Source organism: Camelus ferus, chromosome 3, assembly GCF_009834535.1.
Source record: "Camelus ferus isolate YT-003-E chromosome 3, BCGSAC_Cfer_1.0, whole genome shotgun sequence".
Taxonomy (NCBI): Eukaryota; Metazoa; Chordata; class Mammalia; order Artiodactyla; family Camelidae; genus Camelus; species Camelus ferus.
Window position 1 is genome coordinate 115,718,690 of NC_045698.1, and position 23,818 is coordinate 115,742,507.

The 23,818-nt window shown below is 47.3% G+C and overlaps 1 protein-coding gene across 50 annotated transcripts in view; it reads left to right on the forward strand.

Annotated features, from left to right (window-relative positions):
* Positions 1–23,818, forward strand: part of OBSCN (obscurin, cytoskeletal calmodulin and titin-interacting RhoGEF) — a 169,429-nt gene that overhangs the window by 4,995 nt on the left and 140,616 nt on the right. For 49 of the 50 annotated variants that reach the window (XM_032477303.1, XM_032477305.1, XM_032477304.1 and 46 more), the window contains exons 3-10: positions 583–852; positions 1,114–1,374; positions 2,132–2,440; positions 2,902–3,168; positions 3,950–4,234; positions 4,937–5,212; positions 5,894–6,169; positions 21,085–21,360. In XM_032477303.1, the coding sequence (XP_032333194.1) occupies positions 583–852; positions 1,114–1,374; positions 2,132–2,440; positions 2,902–3,168; positions 3,950–4,234; positions 4,937–5,212; positions 5,894–6,169; positions 21,085–21,360 (2,220 nt within the window). The remainder of the gene's footprint in view (positions 1–582; positions 853–1,113; positions 1,375–2,131; positions 2,441–2,901; positions 3,169–3,949; positions 4,235–4,936; positions 5,213–5,893; positions 6,170–21,084; positions 21,361–23,818) is intronic. The other variant, XM_032477324.1, reaches the window with a different exon arrangement.

The window sequence follows — 23,818 nt, forward strand, 5'->3', positions numbered from 1 at the left end:
AGTCCCACTTCCACTTTTTACCAGCTGTAGGATCTCCAAAAGGGCCTTTCAGCCTCTGTGTGGGTCCCTCAGCATCTTCATTTTTGCAGGGAAGTGCGCTCATGCAGTTGAGTGATTTCATGATTCCGCAGGCGGGTACAGGTCCAGCGGCCTCACCCCTGTGAGCCTACCCCATCCTGCCCATTAAGGGCCTGCTCAGTGGGGCTGCTTGCTGTGGCTTCACTGGCCTCATTTCTCTCTTTCTCTTCCAGAGTTCTCCTTATATTTGGGAGAGGGGGCTCTTAAATTCTGTTTCCCATCCCGTGTCCTCCCTCTTTTGCTACACCCTTAGCTCCCTCTGTTCCCCTCCCTGCAGCTCCTCTGCCTTCTCTCCCACCCACCTGCTGCCCCCGGAGCCCCTCCAACCCCTGTCCTGGCTCCCTGCCCCCACCCAGTCTTACACCTCCCTTACCCTGCCCACCTCCTTCCCTGTCACCCACCTCCCAGTCCCTCCCCACTTCCCCGTCCCCTCACTCTTCATCGCCTCTCCGGTCTGCCCCCTCCCCTCTCCTGGCCCCACTCACCTGTGCTCTTTTCCCGCAGAGCCCTCTGTTCCCTTCAAGAAGCGGCTGCAGGACTTGGAGGTGCCAGAGAAAGGTTCGGCCACGTTCCAGTGTGAGGTGCCGCTGCCAGCCACGGAGTCCGCGTGGTACAAGGAGGAGACGCGGCTGTGGGCCAGCGCCAAGTACCGCATCGAGGAGGCAGGCACCGAGCGCCGGCTGACCGTGCTCAACGTCTCCTCTGATGACGATGCTGTGTACATCTGTGAGACCGCAGAGGGCAGTCGCACGGTGGCCGAGCTGGCGGTGCAAGGTGGGCGGGCAGGGGCCCAAGAGACTGGACGGGCAGGGCTCGGGGTCCGGGCCTCACAGGAGCTGGGCGGGTGGCTAGGTACTGGGCAGATGGGCAGGCAGGGTCGGGGTTGGGGACGGTGGGCGGGTCAGGGAGGGGTGAGCAGGGCGGGCACTCTGGGACAGGGGCAGGAAAGAGGTGGGATCAGGGCATGCTGGCAGGGGTCTAGTCTGACCAGCTCCAACCCCCTCCCACCCCCAACCCTGGCTCCGCCCACCTCAGGCAACCTCCTCCGAAGGCTCCCAAGGAAGACAGCTGTGCGAGTGGGAGACACAGCCATGTTCTGTGTGCAGCTGGCCAAGCCAGAGGGCCCTGTCTCCTGGCTGCGGAACCAGAAAGAGATGGTGGCCGGGGGCCGAGTGGCCATCACTGCCGAAGGCACGTGCCACACGCTGATCATCTCCCAGTGCAGCTTGGAGGATATGGGTGAGGTGGCCTTTGTGGCTGGGGACTGCCGGACATCCACCCAGTTCTGCGTGTCAGGTAAAGGCCTAGGGAGTACCTGTCAGATGGAGGGAGCTGCTTATCTGCCCTCAGTCCCCTGGGCCCTGCTCTGTGTTTTAGCCTGCTGAGGGGAGCGCCATGAGGGGCAGGGGCCACCTAGGTTATAGCTCTGGTTCCCTGGGGCCCATGGTTCATTTGATGCCCTCTCTTAGGTATCTGCAAAGTGGGAGTCCTGGTGGCCCCCCACCCCAAGAATCAAATTAGAAGGTGCAGGTTGTTCTAGAAGCCCAGTGGGTAGGGGTTGAGTGCGTCCTCTTTCTGTGGCCTTTGGTGTTGCGATTGGCCCCGACAGGGTCAGTCTTTTGCCGGGGCCAGGGATGAGCCTCAGCATGTGGGTCTCAGCACCTTTGGAAGGGTCATTGTGTCCTGCCTCAACCAGTGTCCAACCCAAGACCCCAGTGCGCAGATGGGGTCAAGGCTGAGAACTGGAAAGAATTCATTTCCAGGACACGTGGACAGTTCATGGTGGCCCTGGGCTGAGTGTGGCCCCTGAGGACTGGGTAAACTTTCCACTGCAAGCAGAGAAATGGCCACAGAGTCAGGACTGGGGCCATGGGCTCACAGCTTCCTCTTGGGTTGGTGGTCCCCTTGGGCTGTGGCCATTCCAGATCATCAGAGAAGTGCTCCCTGGGAGGGCTGGGACTTCTGTGACAATCCCACTCCCCCATCATGGTCTTGGACCTAGGGCTTGGGGAAGGGGCTCCCAGCTGGTGACATGGGCCTGTGCTCTGCCCAGCTCCCAGGAGACCACCCCTACATGCTCCTGAGGGTCCTGTGGTGAAGGCCAAGACAGAGAGCTCCGTGACCCTCAGCTGGTCCCCGCCACCCCACGGCGACCGCCCTGTGGCCATCGATGGCTACCTGGTGGAGAAGAAGAGACTGGGCACCTATACCTGGAGCCGGTGCCACAAAGACGAGTGCGTGGCCACACCTGAGCTGACTGTGGCTGGTGTGGCTGAGGAGGGGGAGTTCCAGTTCCGGGTGTCAGCTGTGAACACCTTTGGCCAGAGCCCTTACCTTGAGTTCCCGGGGACTATACACCTGGGTAAGTCTGGAAGGTTGTGTTCTCCATGGTGTCCTGGTAACCATCTGTGGGGCCGTCTGCTCCTGAATCACCCAGACCCAGAGTGTAGCCCAGCCTTGGAGAGGCCTGAGTGACTTATGGGTCCTCTTTATGGCAGAGGGGAGGGACCAGGGTCCTGATGTTATTGGAGACTCCTCTGTGGGAAGGACCCCGAGACAGGACTTGAGCTCCCAGGAACCTGTCTGTACCCACCAGCCCCAAGACGCTGGGCTGGGCAGCTGCCCCACCCTACTGGGTTTGTGGGATCCGAAGGGGATCTCGGATGGCTCTGACTTGTCCCCTCTCTATCCTGGGTCTGACTTTCGCTTGTGGTCTCTGTGCGCTTGTCCAGTGGACTTCCTGGAGGAGGGGTCATTTGGGCCCAGGTATTGGAGGAGAAGGGGGCAGTGGCCCAGCTCCTTCCTGAAGCCCCCATTTCACAGCCCCCCAGCTGGCTGTGAAAACACCTCTGAAGGCAGTGGAGGCAGTGGAAGGAGGTGAGGTGACCTTCTCCGTGGACCTCACTACGGCCTCAGCAGGCGAGTGGTTCCTGGATGGGAAGGCCCTGAGGGCCAGCAGCGTGTACGTGATACACTGTGCCGGCACCCGGCACACTCTCACCATCCGCTCGGTGCCTGTCAGCCTGCACGGCGCTGAGCTCAAGTTCGTGGCTAACGGCATCGAGAGCAGCATCCGCATGGAGGTCCGAGGTAGGGCCACCCCTTCTTGTGACCCCGAGGCGCCTCTGAGCCCCGTTTCCTCCAGGGGGTGGGAGTGGGATAGGAGACCCCCAGCTCTCAGGGCTCCTGGGGGAGCTGCTGCTGCTCCCAGGGCAGGTGGGCTGCTGGCTGGAATGGGGCCTGGCCATGAGGTGCGCAAAGCCACCAGCTGTGAGTGGGGGAGGGACTATGGAGCCCCGAGGGCACAGAGCCTCCCTCTCTGTCTGATTGTCCCCCTTCCCCCTCCTTTCTCCCCTCCTTTTGTTGATTCCTTCTACTCCGCTTCTGGTCCTGTTTCTTCGTCTTGCCTCTCTGACTCCCCTCCACCATATCTGGCTCTTCCTACTCTGTCCACTCTGCCTCTCTCCACTCCCTTCTGTCCACTTCCCTCTCTGTCCTCTCCCCCTCTGTCTACACCTTCTCTGTCCACATCCCTTCTGTCCACTTCCCTCTCTGTCCTCTCCCCCTCTGTCTACACCTTCTCTGTCCACATCCCTTCTGTCTCATTCCCCACCCCCCATCTATGCCCCGTTGTCCACACCCTCCTCTGTGCACACCCCTTTTATCCACACCTCCTCTGTCCCCTCCCTTCTGTCCATGCTCCCTCTGTCCTGTTTTCCCTCTGTCCACACCTCTCCATCCTCACCCCCTTTGTCTGCTCCTTCATCCCACTCTCCTGCCTCCTCCCCCTCCCTCCTCTGACCACTTTCCCTCTGTCCCGCTTCCTCTCCATCCACACCCGCTTTGTCCACCTGTCTGTGGCTCCCAACAGCCCCGGGGCTGACGACCAAGCGTCCAGCAGCGGTGGCAGCAGCAGCAAGGGAGGTGCTGGCCCGGCTGCACGAGGAGGCCCAGCTCCTGGCCGAGCTGTCGGACCAGGCTGCAGCTGTGACATGGCTCAAAGACGGACACACGCTGCCCCCAGGCCCCAAGTACGAGGTGCAGGCATCAGCCGGCCGGCGGGCACTGCTGGTGCGGGATGTGAAGCGAGAAGACGCAGGCCTGTATGAGTGTGTCAGCCAAGGGAGCCGCATTGCCTACCAGCTGTTGGTGCAAGGTGACACTGGGACATGTGTGTGTATCCGTGTCCCTTCTGGGCCGCCACCATGGCCAGGGCCACACATTCTGTCCCCCAGCTCCAGGGGGTCTGGGGGTTCTGAGCAGCAGGAGCTGCTATTCTCTGTCCCTGTGGGAAAGGTGGGGGAGCAAGCTGGCTCAGGTAGCCCCCAGGGAGCTGGGGGACCAGGGGCTATGCTGACCTCATGGAGGGGGTTGGGGATAAAGCAGCTCTGCCAGCCCCGTGAAGAGGATGGGGAGTCAGATAGGTCTAGGTGACCCTGAGGGGAAGGCAGGGGTGTGTGGGGGGAGCTCAGCCCACCTTGTGGAGACAGTTGGGGAATGGGGTGGAGGCAGGTGACCCTACTGGGAAGGCAGGGGACTGAGTAACTCCACCGGCCGACCTCGTGAGGAGGCTAGGGAGTCAGGGCAGGCTCAGGTGAGCCCCAGGAACCAGGGACCCCCACCAACCCCACTGGGGGGGCCCCTGCTCAGTAGCAGGGGAGCTGCCTGGTGGGTGGCAGTTGGGTGGCTGGACATCAGCAGCTGAGGCTGGCCGCGTCCCTGAAGGGGCCTTGGTCTGGGCGAGGGCCCGGTGTCTCGCATGATCCTGAGGCCCCCAGCACCTTCACCTGCTAGCCGCGTGGGCATGTGCACGATCAGGACCCTACCGGCCCCCTGACCTGCCCATGTGCCCTTGTAGGCCTCACACCTTTTCTGCACAAGGACACGGCTGGTGGCTGTGTGGACGCTGTGGCTGGGGGCCCAGCCTGCTTTGAATGCGAGACTTCAGAGGCCCACACGCGTGTGCACTGGTACAAGGACGGCGTAGAGCTCAGCAAAGCCAGCCAGCGCTTCTCTCAGGAAGATGAGGGTACGCGGCACCGACTGGTGGCTGCTTCTGTCACTGCGCGGGATGAGGGCACCTACTCCTGCCGAGTGGGAGAGGACTCTGTGGATTTCCAGCTGCGTGTCTGTGGTGAGTGCACCTCCTCCCAGGCTTGTGAGGTGGGGAGCAGGTCTGGCTGCATCCAGCTGTCCAGCATTTGCAAGGCCAAACTGTCTCTCCCTTCATTTCCTCTTGGAATACTTGGGGGTGGGGGCAGTTGCTTCTAGATTTGGGTGAAGAAATTACCCACAAAACTAACATACATATGGGTGGAAAATGTGGGTCTGGAAAATAAAAGATAAGAAGGAAATTTGAAGCCCTTGTCGTCTTTAAAGATGAGATAAGGTGGCGCAAACCCAAAAAGTGCTGAAAGTGTCCTTAGAAAGTTAGATTTGGATCTGGGTGAATCTGAGGCCTTGGTTCTTTCTAGAAGCCTTGGGTTTTCTTGGCAGATTCACAAAGTCTTACAAGAAAGACTCTGCCATGCCCCTCCCCCCCACGCCGCCCTCTGTCTGAGCCCAGGCTCTGGGGCTCGGCTGCCCACCACGGAGCTCTGAGGCTGCTTCCTACCACACCCAGGAGGGGTTGGGGCATCTGGCCCACCAGTGCCCATGGAAGGTTCCCTGTGCAGCACCTGGTCACAGAGGATCCCTGTGGTGGGGACCCAAGGCTGCCAGGGGTCTAGAGCTTAGGTCTGCTGTGGCTCCAGGACTCAGGGAACCTCATCTTGCCAGGGCTTCTGATCATATATCCCTCCCTGCCTGTCCCCAGAGCCCTCGGCGGTGTTTGCCAAGGAGCAGCCGGCGCACAGTGAAGTGCAGGCCGTGGCGGGGGCCAGTGCCACGCTGAGCTGCGAGGTGGCCCAGGCCCAGACGGAGGTGACGTGGTACAAGGACGGCAAGAAGCTGAGCTCCAGCTCGAAAGTGCATGTGGAGGCCGCGGGCCGCACCCGGAGGCTGGTGGTGCAGCAGGCGGGCAAGGCGGACGCCGGGGAGTACAGCTGCGAGGCTGGGGGCCAGAAGGTCTCCTTCCACCTGGACGTCACAGGTCAGTTGATGAAGCAGACGTTGGAGCATCTCACAGGAACAGGCCCGGAGGAACCATATCAGTGTGGGGGACGGCAGCAGACTCATTGGCCCGTATCAGGCAGTCACACAAATAGCTCCAGACCTCAGTAGCCCAGGGGAATAATCCACGGGCAGGAATTTAAGCAGTGCTCAGCACGCGTGGCTCATCTCTGCTCCACGCGATGGTGGCCGGGACGGGAGGCTCCAGCCTGGCCTCAGATGTCCTAGTCAGGGGGCTGGCAAGGATGGCAGGCCAGGATGGCAGGCCTCTCTCTTCTGGAGCTCTCTCTTCTTGGCTGGGCTCATTCCTATGTCTGGGACCGTGTTGTCCTCTGCTCTGGGGCCATGCTCTCCAGGTACATTGCATTCTCAGGGCCTCTTCCTCCATGTGGATCACCTGAGCTCCTTCATGTGGTGGCTGGGTTCCATTCAGGGAACAGTAAATGCTTCAGGGTTTGTTAAGGTTTGCTTTCACCAGTCCCAGAATGTTCCGTGTTCTATCGCACAGAGCCAGGCATAAGGCAGACCTTGTTTCCGGGGGGTGGAGAGGTAGACCCCGCTGTTGACGAGGGGTCCTTTGGCTCACTGAGGACAATTTCTAAAAGTCCATCACAGGGACACAGGCTCTGTCTGCCTACGTCTCTGCTGTCCTGAGAATGAGATAAAGATCTCTCTAATGTTTATTGCCTCATGTCACAAGATGGCTTCCACAGCGTCAGCCATCACGTTCAAGGTGGGAAGAACACGCAAAGATCGTGTGTATGCTTGTTTTTTTTTTCTTTTTTCACTGCTGTACAGCAAATTATCACAAACACAGTGGCTTAAAACAACACTCGTCTATTAGTTCATAGTTCTGTAGGTCAAAATTCAGAATGTGGTGTGGCTGGATTCTCTTATCAGGGTCTCAAGAGCTGTAATCCATGTGCCATCTGGCTGAGTTCTCTCGGAGTCATCTTCCAAGCTCATCCAAACTGCTAGCTGAATTGATTTCCTTGTGGTTCTGGGTCTAAGGCTGTCTCCTGGCTGGCTGGCAGTCAGAGGCTGCTCTCATGTCCTTTTCCACTCAGCCCCTCATGTCCATTCACTCTCATGTTTCGACTCTCTTTGGCCAGAAAGAGCCCCCTTGCTTTGAAGGTCTCATATGATTAGGCCAGGCCCACCCAGGATAATCTTGTTAATGAACTCATAGTCAACTGATCTGGGACCTAAATTCCTTCTGCAGAATCCCTTCACAGCAGTGCCCGGATTAGTGTTTGTGACATAGCCTGGAGAAGGTGCATGCACACCATGGGGCGGGGATCTTGGGAGCAGTCCTACCCAGCTCAGGATGTCACCAGCTCTTTCTTCTATTCAGAGAGCAGATTTCCCCTTATGCCTCTCAGTGTTGTGTGGGTCCAGTGGCACCTTGCTGCAGACAGCCTGGAAAAGTGAGTCCCTAACCGTCCGACCTCAGCAGTGGGACATTGAGGATGGCATTAGTGGGCCTGTGGTGGTGTGGCTGTCATGGCTCTGCTGAGGGACTTGTGGCACTGGCCCATACTCACACCCAGGGTGGCTACACCCTGATTTTGGACACCCACTTTGAGGCGGGGTGTGGAGGGATCTGTGTGGACCTCTTAGCAGCCAGGTGACCTTAGGCAAGTTGTCAATGTCATGTCTTCCTGAAATTCACATCTACCTGGAAACTCAGCAACATGGCCTTAACTGGAAATGGGGTCTTTGCAGATGACATCGTGGTAAGGATCTCAAGATGAGATGACCCTGGATTAGGGTAGGCTTTGAGAGAAAGGAGAGGGAGATTTGAGACACAGACGTGAGGAGACAGCCATGTGGTGACAGAGGCAGAGACAGGGGTGGTGCAGTCACAGCCCAGGGATGCCTGGAGCCACCAGGAGCTGGAAGATGCAGGAAGGATCTGCCCTCACAGCCTCCAGAGGAAGCTCACGCCTTGATCTCAGACTTCTTGTGTCCAGAACAGGGAGAGCAAAAATTCATGTTGTCTAAGCCCCCTGTCTGTGGTCATTTGTTATGGCCACCCCAGGACCTCATACAGTTGCCCCCCACCCCAGTTTCTTCATCTGTGCAGTGGGGCAGTAACAGAGCTGCTAATTCTGTGCTGAGGACTCTGTCCCCAAACCCATCCCCACCCCTCCAGGAGTGGCATGGGCTGTCTCCCCTCAAGGTACTGTAAATTATGGCCACTGGGCTGAGATTCTGGGGGCAAGGTAGGTCAAGGGAAGAGGGAAGAGCTTGATTGGTGAACAGAGGCCCAGACATCAGAGCCCTGGCATCAGGTACTGGAGGAAGAATCCAAGTGTGTCAGACAGGGTGGCGCTTCACTGAGTGTGCGTCGGGGTCTCCAGGAAGCTCTGGATGGCGGTGTGAGAAGGGAGGGGCAGGTGCTCGGCCCCTGGTCCTGCTGAGTGGCGTGTGCTCTGGCACCTGAGCCCTGATGCTCAGAGAAGCCACATCGTCTTGTGCAACCTCAGTTTCTCATCTGTATAGTGGGCATAGTGAGGTCCACTCATTTGAAGGCTGTCCAGGGAGTTTGACTGAGCTGGCACTTGTCAAGGGCTGCACACAGCACCCAGCCACCATGCTCCGTCTGTGCTGCCTGCCCCAAATTCTTCCTTGGGAACACACTGCTCTAAACAGGGGACACATGCTTGTGTGTTCACAGGCTCACGCAGCTGTATCCACAGTTGTGCACTTGAATGACAGGCAGTGAAGCCATTCTGCATGGGGCTGTGTGGTTCTGTGTGGCACGAGCAGGAGCCCTTCAGGCTGCCAGGGTTTCATCCCAAACTGGTGGTCTTTGCATGAGATTTTTCTTTAAATTGGGTCCTTAAAAACTTTTGTAATGCCCATCTAAGTCCCCCTTAGCCGCGGCATCTGTGTAGTTTGTATTTAAGAGGCTAATTTTGCCTTCTTCTGATGTACATTCAAATGGATACACAATTGTTGAGATAAACACTGTTCACTCTCATTCCACTGGGGCCCTGTCACCCATTCTGGAGACTTGGACCAATGTCTGTGGCCCAAGTGAGGAGGAGTTGGGAAGCAGGGTTCCTTGGTGACAAAGGAAAGTCCAAACTACTAGTTTCTAATGAATGAGTTTGACATATTATAGTTATGTGCAGGGCTTCTCATGTGCCATTAATCCATTAATTCTACCTCCTGCCTTTTTTTTTTTTTTTTTTGTCGTAAAGAATTTTTACTTATAAGGGTGAGGCTATAGCTCAATGGTAGAATGTATGCTTAGCATCCATGAGGTTCTGGGTTCAATCCCCAGTATTGCCACTTAAAAATAAATAAATAAATAAATAAACCTAGTTTACCCCTCGCACCCCCCCAACCAAAAATAATCTTTAAAAAAAAAAGAATTTTTACTTTTAAACACGCAGCTGGTTTTGCACCACTTACTTGCCTTAGGGAGGCCTTTTATAAGACAGAAGTATCAGAAGATTTGGGTATTTCATTATTTCAGCCTCATCCTGCACTTAAATTTTAAAAAAGGAAACCTGTAAAAGCTGATTTAAAACTAGGCTGTGCGACGAATCAGCTTGTGAAGGTTGGTTGACTCACCTCTCTAAGCCTCCTTGCAGTAAGCAGAGCGCGGAGCCCTCGCGCCACGGGGAGCTCGGCCTCCTGAGGTCGAATGCAGTCCCGAACTGTCCTGGGTGAGCGTTATTCTGCATCTGTTGATGGAATCATGGGGTTTCTACTTTAGACTATGAATATAGAGGATTACACTGATTGATTTTTTAAAACTGAGTAATTCACGTCATAAAATTCATCCTTTTACAGTGTGCAATTTCGTGGGTTTTAGTATATTCACAGGTTGTGCAACCACACCACAGTCTAATGCTAGAACATATTCATGACTCCCAAAAAGCAACCCTGATCCCACTATTCGTCGCATCCATCTTGCCTTTCCCATCCTTGGCAACCTCTAATCCACTTTCTGTCTCTGTGGATTTGACTCTTCTGAACATTTCCTTTCAATGGAATCATATGAGATGTGGTCATTTGTATCTGCTTTTTTCACTGAGCATAATGTTTACAAGGTTCATCCATGCCATAGCAGGTGTTAATAATTCTTTCCTTTTCATGGCCAAGTAATATTCCTTTGTGTGCACATATCGCTTTTTGTCTATCCATTCATCAGATAATGGACAAACGTTTCCACTTTTTGACTGTTGTGAAAGTGCTACTATGAATATTCTTATATAAGCTTTTGTGTGAACATATATTTTCAGTTCTCTTGGAATTGCTGAGTCATATAATAATTTTGTGTTTAACTTCCTGAGGGGCTTTCCAGAGTGGCTGCACCATTTTGCATTTCCAACAGCAATGTTTGAAGGTTCGATTTTTTCCACATCCTTACCAACACTTGTTATTTTTGGTTTATTTATTTGATTACAGCCGTCCTGGTGGATATGAGGTGGTATCTGATTGGTTTGATTTGTATTTCTCTTATGACCAATTGTGCTGAACACTTTTTCATGTGCATTTGACCATTTGTATATCTTCTTTGGAGAAATGTCTATCTAAATCCTTTGCCTATTTTTAATTGTTATTTATCTTTTAATTATCAAATTGTAAGAGTTCTTCATATATTCTGAATACTACAGCCTTATCAGATATATGATTTGCTAATGTTTTCTCCCTTTCACTTCCTTAATTGTATCCTTTGATGCTCAGAAATTTTTAAATTGTGATGAAGACCAGTTTATCCCCTTTGGTTGCTTGTGTGTTAGGTGTCACATCTAAGAGACCATTGCCTAATCCAAGGTCAAATAGATTGACATCTATGTTTTCTCCTAAGAGTTTTTTAAGTTTTAGCTCTTATATTTAGGTATTTGATTCATTTTTGTGTTGATTTTTATGTATGATGTGAGGTAGGGGTCCAGCTTCATCCTTTACATATGGATATCCAGTTGTCCTAGCACCATTTGTTGAAAAGAATTTTTCACCATTGAATTTTCTTGGCATCCTTGTTGAAAATCAATTAACCATTGATTAAGAACTTATTTCTGGATTCTTTTATTCAATTTTATTCCATTGACATATATGTCTACCTGTCTATCCTTGTGTCAGTACCACACAGTCTTGATTACTGAAGCTTTGTGGAGCTTTGTGGTATGTTTTGAAATTGGGAAGTGTGAATCTTTTAACTTTTTTTTCAACATTGATTTGGCTACTTGAGGTCCCCTGCATTTCCACAATGATTTTAGGATCATCTTTTCAAATTTTGCAAAAAAAAAAAAAAAAAAAGGCAGCTGGCATTTCTATGGGCTTTGCATTGAATGTGTAGATCAATTTGAGGAGTATTGCCATCTTAACAATATTAGTCTTCTAATCCACAAATATGAGATGACTTTCTATTTGTTTTAGTCTTTTAAATTTCTTTTAATGATGTTTTATAGTTTTCAGTGTACAGTACTTGTGCTTATTTCATTAAGTTTGTTGCTGAGTATTTTATTCTTTTTGGGGGGAGGTGGAGATAATTAGGTTTATTTATTTGTTTAATTAATTAATTATTAGTTTTTAGATTTTATTTTATTGAGTTATAGTCAGTTTACAATGTTGTATCAATTTCCAGTGTAGAGCACAATTTTTCAGTTATACAGGAATATACATATATTCATTGTCACATTATTTTTCACTGTGAGCTACCACAAGATCTTGTATATATTTCCCTGTGCTATACAGTATAGTCTTGTTTATCTATTCTGCATATGCCTGTCAGTATCTACAAATTTCAAACTCCCAGTCTGTCCCTTCCCACCCTCCTCCCCTCTGGCAACAAGTTTATATTCTATATCTACGAGTCACTCTGGTATTCTTTATATTTTCCAACTCTTTGCTAAAAACTTCACTCTGTGCATCTACCCTCCTCTTGAGGTCTCTGAACATCTTTGACATCATTACTTTAAACTCTTTCTCAGATAAATTGCCTATCTCTTCATCATTTATTTCTTCTTTTGGAATTTTATCTTATGCCTTGGCCTGGGAGATATTCCTCTGCCGCTTCATATTGTTTATCTTCCTGTTTGTATTTTTAGGTAGCTTAGCTGTATTTCTCGACCTTGGAAAGATGGCCCTCTATGGGAGACGTCATATGCATCCCAGCAGTACACTCTTGTCTTGTCACCCAAGGGCCAGGGTCCATCCGGTCCAAATATAGATTCTGGACTGTTTTTGTGGATTCCTTCCACAGGCTTTGGGATTGTTGTTTTGTTATTTCTGGTATTTGCCCCTGGTGGATGAGGCTGGACTAGAGGCTTATGCAGATTTCCTGGCAGGAGGAACTAGTGCCTGCCCACTGTTGGGTGAGGCTTGGTCCTGGACCTCGGCAGGAGGAGGGGTGGGGTAGGGGAAGGCTCTGTCTAGAGGCCTTTGTGGCTCAGGAAGTCTGCTGATGGGTGGGGCTGTGTTCCCACCCTGTATGTTGTTCAGCCTGAGGCTACCCAGTCTTTAAGCCTACAGGCTGTTGGGTGGGGCTGGGTCTTGGTGCTAATGATCAAATCAAGATGTCAGCCTCCAGGAAAGCTCATGTAGGTGAACACTCCTGGAATGTCCACCACCAGCTTTTGTGTCCCCTGGGTGAGCTGCAGCCATTCCCTGTCTCCCCAGGAGACCCTCCAAAACCAGCAGGCAGGCCTGGCCCAGGTTCCTATGAAATCACTGCCTCTGCTTTTGGACTCAAGATTCTATGTATGCTTCCCAAGAGAGTGAAGTTCTGTTTCCCCTAGTCCCATGGGGCTCCTGGAGTTAAGCCCCACTGGCCTTCAAAATCAGATGTCCTGGGATCTCCTCCTCCGAAAGCCAGAACCCCGGGCTGGGGAGCCTGACGTGGGGCTTAGAACTCTCACTCCTGTGGGAGGGCCTCTCTGATTTAATTATTCTTCAGCTTATGGACTGCCCACCTGTTGGGGTATGGTGCCCAGTTATATCATGAGCACGCCCCTCCTACCATCCTGCTGTGGTTCTCTCTTTATGTTTCCAGTTGAAAGTGATCTTTGCTAAGTTCCCGTCTTTTTTTCAATGGTTGTCTGGCAGTCAGTTGTGGTTTCGTTGTAGTTGTGAGGAGAGGTGAGCTCGTGGTCCTACCACTCCACCATCTTGACGGGAAATCTACCTACACATATTTGAAGTGAGTTTCCTGTGGACATCGTAAAGCTGAGTCATTTTTACCCATCTTATAATCAGCGTGTTTCGACTGCATTACTTATTAATGAAATAATTGATTTGTTTGAATTCTGGTCTACCGTTTTATTATTTATTTCTGTTTTTTCTCCCTTTTGTTTCTCTTTCACCTTTCCTGCCTTTTTTGGGTTATTCATGATGTTTTTAGTATTCCATTTTAATTTATCTATTCTGAATTTGTATGTATTATTGTGTCGTCACCCTAGGAATTGCACTAAACATACTCAACTCCTCAGCATTTACTTAGAATCAATATTTTACTACTTCAGTTGAGATGTAGAACTCACATAGGTCCTTTTGTCTTCCTTCCTTTATGTTGTTTGTTATCTTCTTTATTATCTCCACGTGCATTGAAAACCTCATCAGACAATGTGATGGTTCTTGCTTTTAACTATGAAACATATTTTAAAGAATTCAAGAGGAGAGGTATAGTCTGTTTTATTTACCCAGTGTATTAGTCAGCTCAGGCTGCCATAACAAAATGCCACTAACTGTGTGGCTTGAACAACAGAAATTTATTTTGTTGCAATTCTGGAAGCTGAAGTCAAAGATCAAAGTTTCAGCATGGTCCGTTTCTTGTGAGGGCTCTCTTCCTGGCTTGTAGATGACTGTATCCTCACATCGCCTTTCCTCTGTGGGCAGAATGTAGCAAAGTCAGGGTAAGTTAATAATCGAACTGGCAAGGAAAAAAAGGGAAATTTCCAGGTGCTGGAAGTTAAGTTGGAATGGAAGACAAGCAGTGAGTGATGAGTTGGTGCTCAGATGCTGCGGTGGGGTTTTTGGTTCCAGGTACCTGCATTTGACTTGCAAATAAGCAGTGGGAGCTTTGGTTCAAGAGAGCTGAGGAAGTGGAACTGATACCCCTATAGAAATCTGGGAACCTTGTTGACCCACATCGTTAAGGAAGAGATGGACCAGAAAAGCAATCTCTCTATGAGCCAGGGAGGCTACAAGGTGCTTGTCTACCTCCCTTAGCTTGGGAGGGAAAAGAAATGGAAAACTGTTTTTCACTCTGGATTGGAGTTTGAATTTATAATATTGAGATCCCAGACTGAGAAGTTAACCTACAAACGGGGTTCCAGGCCAGTGATACTCCTGGAGTAAGACACTCAGGAGGGGTATAGCTACCACCCAGGCCATACTTAGTTACCATCAATTAAATAAACCCTGCCAAAGATGCTTTAACAATAAAAATCTAAGCACCAGGGGAACAATTCAATATAAATGAGAGTTGGAAGTTACAAATAAGAGCAAGATTAGACCAGGAACTTCAGATGATAGAACAACAATCTGAAAGAATATCTGAAATTGTCTGCTTAAAATGACTAAAGAGATAAATGGAAGATTTGAAAACATAAGAAAAAGTGAAATATTAGGAAAGAGAACAGGCAGATTTAAAGAAACAAATGAAATTTCATGAGGTTTCTTCTGTATAGTGTGGGGAACTTTGTTCAATATCTTGTAATAACCTTTAATGAAAAAGAATTTGGAAACAAATATATGTATGTATATGCATGACTGGGACATTGTGCTGTACACCAGAAATTGACACATTGTAACAGACTGTACTTCAATTAAAAAAAAAAAAGAAATTTCATGAGTGGGAAACACAACATTTGTAGTGAAAGAAATCATATGGAGAAGTTTTAGAAATGGTTAAAGAAATGAATCCTAAACTTCAAGATTCACAAGAAATAATGGAAAATGTAAAGAAAACAAATTCACAGCTAAACACATAATAGGAAATTGCAGAAAGCCAAAAGCCAAAAGAAGATCTGAAAAACCTTAAAAACAGAAACAACAACAAAAAAAAGATTTATGGGATGACAGTTATCTTTCCTACAGATTTATCAACAGCAATAAAGAGCAGAGAAAGGATGGCATAATTTCCAAATCACTGAGGGAAAATAATTGTCTACCTAGAATTCTATATCCAGCTAAACTATCATTCAAAAGTCAAGGTGAAATAAAGACATTTTCAGAAAGTAAATGGAGTGAATGTGCTATTCAGAAAATCTTGCTGAAAGAATTACCAGTGGATATACTTCATAAAGAAGAAAATCTAGTCTAGAGTAACAGAATGGCTCCTAGAGTAATGTGATGTGAAACAAATGAGGTAAGTTAATAAAAAACAGCATCTGATCCCAAGGGCAAGGTTTTGGTAATACCAATGGTGACTGGCCGGCTAGAAGTTGTAGACTGCGATAGCATATTAGTGTTCCTGTGGCTCAGGGTTATTGCCTGTTCTTGGTGACATCACGTAAGAAATTCTCCCTGAAAATACCTATGCTTTGATGTGTCAGCCACAAATTATAGCTCCCTTTGTTGGGATAAGTATGAGGTCATAGCTGATACATAGATGCCAGATCTTGAATTGTAACATATGCCAACCTAAAAATTCTTGAACTAGGAGGACTCACCTGTTCCCTGTGTTGTGCATTTTCTGAGTGTGAAGTTCTCTGTGTTGAGAGGGCTCGGAAAAGGGCAGACTTGTGGCCAAGGCATCATGGTTTTGAGATCCAGAAGGACTCTCCTTCCCCAATTATAGAAACTTGAATGTCCCTATGTGTTCCTTCCTGAGCCCATGTTGGTGTTTGCCAAGGAGCATCTAACATGTAAGGAAGTACAGGCTCAGGTGGGGGCCAGTGCCATGCTGAGCTTTGAGGTGGCCCAGGCCCAGATAGAGATGATGAGGTTCAAGGAGGGAAGGAAGCTCAGTTCAAGCTTGAAAGTGTGTATGGAGGCCAAGGGCTGCGCCCAGAGGCTGGTGGTGCAGCAGGTGGGCAAGGTGGATGCTAGGAAGTACAGTGGTGAGGCCAGGGACCAGAAGGTCTTCTACATGGATGTCACAGGTGGGTTACTTGAGGTCCTTCTTATGTTCCTTAAGTTAATTATTAGGGAGTTTGGGGGCTGTGGAGGTGCCACCTAGAATCCTGTTTTCTCACAAAACCTCCCAGATAGCAACTAGCAGGTATTAATTACATGCCGAGGGCCAGAGTTGATGAAGTACTTCTTGTCTTTTTACTTGTGTAAACTTCACAGCCACCTCAGGCACAGTAATTCTGATTATTCCCATTTAAGATAAAGGCACAAGGAAATTTCATAACTTGCCAAAATTCACACAGCCAGATAACTACGGAGCCAGGATCTGGGCCCAGTATTCTGGGATTATTTATTTTTCCTGTCTAAAGAACTCTCATTAGTATGTATTTTAGCAGGTCTGCTGGTGCTCTAGTGTTTTTCTGCTTGTATGGAAACATACCTATTTTGCCCTAAATTCTCAAGGCTGTTTTCTCTGGGTATCAAATCATAGTTTAGCACCACCCCCACCCCATATTAAAAAAATGCATTTTAAAGGGTTTATTCCATTGTCTTCTGGATTCCATATTTTTGAGGGGAACATCAACTGTCAGATTTATTATGTTCTCACAAGGATCATTTTTTCCCTTATCCTGTTGTTTTTAAGATACTGTTTTTTGATTTAGATTTTCAGCAGTTCATATCAATGAAATTTGGTGTGGTTTTCTTTGTATTCATACTGGTTACAGATGCAGAGCATTTTGAGTCTGTCGATTTTTGTCTTTCCTTAACCATGGAATATAGAGTATGGTTGAGGAAAGACCATAGGAAATGGTTGAGGAATGACATAGAATATGGTTTCTCACATGTGTTTCTCTCTCTAACTCTTAATTCTTTTTCTATCTCTTTTTTAGTCTTGGATATAATCTTTCAATCTATCTTCCAATTCACTAATCTTCTGTTCTTCTTTATCTAGCGTGTCGTCAAACCCTTTTATGGTGTATTTACTTTCAGTTATTGTATTTTCCAGTTTTATAATTTTCATTTGTTCAACTTCTTATAGAGTCTGTAGATTCTAGAATCTCTAGTAAAATTTTCATATTTGATCTATTTTCTTTCTTTCACATTAAAAATATTATCATGGTTGTATCCTGATCTGATAGCTGCAAAACTGATCATCTGACACCGCCTTTTTTGAAATTTCTGTTCACATTTTTGCTTGGCATGCCAGCAAATTTTCAGTTGACTGTCGGACATAGTTAGGGAAGACTTTTGAACAGGGATGATGTTATTTTACTCCAAAAACAGGATCAGCCTTTCTTTTACTGGAGAGGGAGTGAACGACAAAGAACTTTAGTCTATTCCAGGACTGCACTGGCTCAAGGCTGCACTGCAGTTTTGTTTTGTTTTGTTTTGTTTTGTTTGTTTTTAGGGGAGAGGTAATTAGGTCTATTTAATTACTTTTTTTAACGGAGGTACTGGGGATGGAACCCAGGACCTCATGCATGCTGAGCACACACTCTACCGCTTAAGCTATACCCTCCCCCTGCACTTCAGTTTTGATCAAGGCCATCTATCTTTAGTTTGCCTCTAATCCTGGGCATAATTCTCCAAAGAATTCTGCAGAGTCTTGGGTTATAGATGTGAGTCTCTTTTCACTCAGCTCTAATCTTTGTCCCTCTGGCAATGCATGATGCTGAAAACTCTGCTCCCATTTTCAGAGGTTTTCTGCTTGGCTTCTTGGACTCCTGCCCCATGCAGCTTTGGAACTCGTCAAATGTCTTGACGGGACAGCAGCTGAGTATGGAACTCAATTCTACAAGGTCTCTTTTCCCTGGAGGCTTGGCTTCTCTAACTTCGTCTCTCTGTTCACACCAGCTGTTCACAGCGTGATCGGCTTTCCTGTTTTATAGGAGCAGTCTTATGCCCAGATTTTCATTGTCATGCCATACCCAGGAGCAGCAATGTCCTGAGGGGAAAAGCAGATGCCCACTGTGGGCCCGTATCTCTGAGCAGTTCCCTGATAACCTTCCTTACTCACCGTACATGTGCCTTCAGGAGAGCCCTGGCCCTAGCTCTCATTTCCGTTAGAATGACTCCCCTCAGCTTCATCAGAGCTGCCTCCCTTTCATCACTCAGCACTTCACCTAAACATCACTCCTAAGCAAGGTTTGCTCTGACCACCAAATCTGTCACCAGTTAGTCCCTTCCAGCATGTCACTCTGTCTTATCTCATCATAGCACTCACCATAGCATTGCATCGTGGTTGTCATTTTTTTTTAACATTTTTTATTGATTTATAATCATTTTACAATGTTGTGTCAAATTCCAGTGTAGAGCACAATTTTTCAGTTATAGATGAACATATATATATTCACATTTTTTTCTCTATGAGCTACCATAAGATCTTGTATATATTTCCCTGTGCTATACAGTATAATCTTGTTTATCTGTTCTACAATTTTGAAATCCTAGTCTATCTCTCCCCACACCCTTCCCCCTTAGCAACCACAAGTTTATATTCTATGTCTGTAAGTCTATTTCTGTTTTGTATTTATGCTTTGTTTGTTTGTTTGTTTGTTTTTTAGATTCCACATATGAGCGATCTCATATGGTATTTTTCTTTCTCTTTCTAACTTACTTCACTTAGAATGACATTCTCCAGGAGCATCCATGTTTCTGCAAATGGCGTTATGTTGTCGGTTTTTATGGCTGAGTAGTATTCCATTGTATAAATATACCACATCTTCTTTATCCAGTCACCTGTTGATGGACATTTAGGCTGTTTCCATGTCTTGGCTATTGTAAATAGTGCTGCTATGAACATTGGGGTGCAGGTGTCATCTTGAAGTAGAGTTCCTTCTGGATATATGCCCAGGAGTGGGATTCCTGGGTCATATGGCAAGTCTATTTCTAGTCTTTTGAGGAAACTCAATACTGTTTTCCACAGTGGCTGCACCAAACTGCATTCCCACCAGCAGTGAAGGAGGGTTCCCTTTTCTCCACACCCTCTCCAGCATTTGTAATTTGTGGATTTTTGAATGATGGCCATTCTGAGTGGTGTGAGGTGATACCTCATTGTACTTTTGATTTGCATTTCTCAGATAATTAGTGATATGGAGCACTTTTTCATGTGTCTATTGATCATTTGTATGTCTTCCTTGGAGAATTGCTTGTTTAGGTCTTCTGCCCATTTTTGGATTGGGTTGTTTATTTTTTTCTTATTGAGTTGTATGAGCTGCTTATATATTCTGGAGATCAAGCCTTTGTCAGTTTCACTTGCAAAAATTTTTTCCCATTCCATAGGTTGTCTTTTTGTTTTACTTATGGTTTCCTTTGCTGTGCAGAAGCTTGTAAGTTTCATTAGGTCCCATTTGTTTATTCTTGCTTTTATTTCTTCTAGGAGAAAATTTTTGAGATGTATGTCAGATAATGTTTTGCCTATATTTTCCTCTAGGAAGTTTATTGTATCTTGTCTTACGTTTAAGTTTTTGATCCATCTTGAGCTGATTTTTGTGTATGGTGTAAGGGAGTGTTCTAGCTTCATTGTTTTACATGCTGCTGTCCAGTTTTCCCAACACCATTTGCTGAAGAGACTGTCTTTATTCCATTGTATGTTCTCGCCTCCTTTGTTGACGCTTAGTTGACCAAAAGTGGTTGTCACATTTATATGTTCGTTTGTCTGTTTTTCCTTAATCGAAGATAAGATCTGTGAGGACGGAGATTATGTTATTCCCATTTCCAGCTATAGGGTAGCATTCCCAGCTACCACCGTGGTGCCTGCATATAGTGGGCCTTCCATTGAAATTAGTTGCGTTAATGATTGAATGAATGAATGAATGAATGACTGCATCTACAGCATGGAATCTCTGAAACCCTGTAGGTATTAATTTCACTTTAATGGGACATATACAAGTATTAAACATTGATGATACCAGCTGTTGTGAAGGATGTGGAGACCTGGGACTCTGACACACTGCTGGTGGGAGTGTAAGTTGGTACAACCACTTTGGCAAAAAGCCCAAAGCAGATGCTCCTATGTGCCAACAGTTCTTTGTGCCCTAAAAGATACATAACGGAATGCTCACAGCAACTTTGCACATCGTATCTCCATATTGGAAACAACCCAAATGAACCACAGGAGAAAAAGGAAAAATAAACTGTGGTGCTCATATGACAGAATCCCATACATCAATACGAAAGAACAGGCTACTGCCACATGCAGCACCACGGACAGATCTTATAGACGTTGTGTTGAGTGAAAGAAAACAGACCCAGAGGGTATATAATGTATAACTCCATTCATGTGAAATCAAAGAACAAGCAAAAGTAATGGATGGTGATAGAGGTCAGAACAGCGGTTACTTTTGGAGGGTGGTCAGTCGTGGATGGGGAGCTGCAAATGTTCTGTTTGTTGATATGTTTTGGTTACATGGGGACAGATAGGTACACCTAAACTTCACTGAGCTGTGTAAATGAATTATACACTTCACATGTGAATTATACCTGGTAAAATGTAGAATAGTTGTGGTGTTCATACTGAATGCCTGGCTCTAGGGTTACAAGAGTGAATAACCCTGCCTGCCCACAAGAGGTGACTGTCACATGGGAAAGACAAGAAACTAGCTGTGACAGATGCTAGAATAACCCTGGCCACCTTCCTTCAGCCTTAGGAATTGCTCTTGAGTCAGAACGTCAAGAAAATGTACACCTGAGGTTATGACACAGGAGACATGTGTGTAAATACAACTCTGTACCCTACTGGGCACATGACATCGCTGGCTCCAAGGAGAAAATTTACTAAACTCTGAAGCTTCGGTCTCTGTGACACAGGCTTGTATCAGTTTTGTGTCTCTGACACTGTGTGTCCCTTTCCGTGCCCAGAGCCCTCACTGGTGTTTGCCAAGGAGCAGCCGGCGCGCAGTGAAGTGCAGGCCGTGGCGGGGGCCAGTGCCACGCTGAGCTGCGAGGTGGCCCAGGCCCAGACGGAGGTGACGTGGTACAAGGACGGCAAGAAGCTGAGCTCCAGCTCCAAAGTGCGTGTGGAGGCCGCGGGCCGCACCCGGAAGCTGGTGGTGCAGCAGGCGGGCAAGGCGGACGCCGGGGAGTACAGCTGCGAGGCTGGGGGCCAGAAGGTCTCCTTCCACCTCGGCATCACAGGTCAGTTCTAGGAGGTAGTAACTTAGCCTGGTGTGGAGCTGATGGGACTGGCTTGCACCCTTGACAGACCCAGTTCTCTTTCCACTAGACTTCATCTCTCCAAGCCTTCTGTCCTCCCACCTCCCATTTTCAAACCCATGGCTGGGCCAAGAGAGGCTGAGTGAACAGGGTGGGAACAAAAGAGAGAAAGGTGTTCCTGTAAACCCCGGGAGATGTTTATACACAGTAATGCACAGTCAGAAGTTCCCAGCCTCTTCCCAGAACCTACTGGGTATTCTTTGGTGCCTGGATGTCTGGTGCTGTCTTACTTGGAGTCTGAGGTAGACCAGATGTCTTTCAGCTGCAGGTATGTGCTCCAGAGTGTACTGGCTGCTCCCAGATGCCCTCACCCAGCCACTCATGTGGGTTCACACTAGGAAGAGATGTTTGAATTTCATTAAACCAGGATAAGGGGATGTTTCTGCCACACAGTTGTATTTGGATTTACCTCAAGACTGGATTGTCAAAGTTTCAGTTCTGGACACCCTTTCCTCCTTGCACACAGACACAGAAGTTATCTGTGCACCTACACGTAGCAAAATTTAGACCCATTTTTCTTGCAATGCGTGTGCAGAGTAAAGAGACCCCCGAGGATTGGCAGACAGGTGCCTGGGATTTGCACATGTGAGGTCTGGAACTCTCTTCTTAAAGCAAGTATTGTTTTCTTTTTGTCTTCTGTTAGAACATCCAATGTCAGAGCTCCTCTCGGAGTCTGGTTTATAGATTCAGACGTGTAGAGGCGTGGCAGCTTCTCCTGTGCCAGCGTGCCTTGTTAAAGACCAGTTACTGCAGTAACAGCCCCTGGCTGGTAAAGCAGTGTTTATTTCATAGCATTTCCTAATGGTCAGTGTGTGTCTGTGTCTCCCTGGCTGGTTGTAGAGAAGGATGAGAAGTAAGTGTATTTTCCTTTTGTTAGGAGAGAGAGTCCTAATACCAAATAAATGTGGGCTGTAGTCACACACTGACTTCTCGGTGCCACCACGGGGCAGTTTGGTATTGTATCTGCATTCGGTGGTTTTTAGGTGTATATAGATATTAGAAATGTATTATATATCTTTAAAAATGGTATTTTAGGAGAATATGACAAATTATTTCCTGGCAATAAATAGGAAAGGCTTGACAAATTGATCAAATTCTTAGAAAATTCTGTAAAAAGTGACACAAGAAGCATTCGACAACTCCGATTGTCCTATAACCTTTTAAGTAACTGGAACCATAATAATAAATCTTCTCATAGAGAAAGATCTAAGCCCAGTGACTCCAGTGGTGAATTATATGAAGTCCTTTGGAAAGAAAATCCGTATCCAAAGGGTTTCATCTAGAAAATAGAAAAAGGAGACACACTGTGGTTTCTTTCCTATAGCCAGCGTAACATTGATACCAATATCTGACAAAGACAGTAATAAGAATTAAAATTACAGACCAATCTATTATGGATACCGAGGCCAAAATCTGAAATAACATATTATCGAAATCAATTGAGCCATGTATCAGGAGGAACATTGACAGCACACTGTGATGAAAGTCATAGTCCAGAAATGCAAGGCTGCGTAAACACTGGGAGCATAAGCAAAGCAGTATAATGCAGTGACGTGAGCAGGTGGAAAGGAAAAACAAAGTGATTTCCTCAGCAAACGCAGAGTAAAATAGTAGGTAAAATTTAGCAGTCTCAATACAGAAGAAATGTTTAATAAAGTTAGCATCAACCACATAAAATTCTTCACAAATTATAGATAAAATCATTCTTTCTTAATTTGATAAATGATGCCGCAGACAAACCAGCTAATCGCACACGAAAAAGCGAAAGCTTGAAAGCTTTGCCTGTGAGATGGGGAAACAGACAAGCCAACTGTCACTGCTTTTCTCCCACAGTGTACAGCACAGTTCAGAGGAAGATCAAATGAAAGATATCAAAGTGTGAAAAACACAAAAGTGGAATTTGCAGATGATATGGTTTATCCAAAAAGATAAATTATGAGACTTAATATGATAGTTGAGAAAGATTACTGGGTAAAAAAAATCAGTATGAAGAAAACACTTCTGTGTTCTCATAGTAGCAACAAACATCTGGAAAATGAAATTTTAAGAGTTCCAGTAGTGTCCAAAAATCACTTTCTAATTCCAAGCCTAATAAAAAGGTGCTGAAAGGCTCTGTGGGAGGAAGTTATTAAAAAGTTTTGAGAGACAGGCAAGAAGGCCTAAATAGTTGGGTAGAAATCGTGGGGGAATCAAAAATGTTCAATACCAATTAAAATCCAAACAAATATTTGTTTGGTGGAGGTTTTGAAAAGTGACAAGCGAATTGTCAAGACCACGTACAGTCAACACACTCTTGAAGAAGACCAAAAGGTGCGTTGTTTGCTGCATCAGATACCAAGACTGTTATAAAGCTACAGTGACGATCGAGTCTTGATGTACA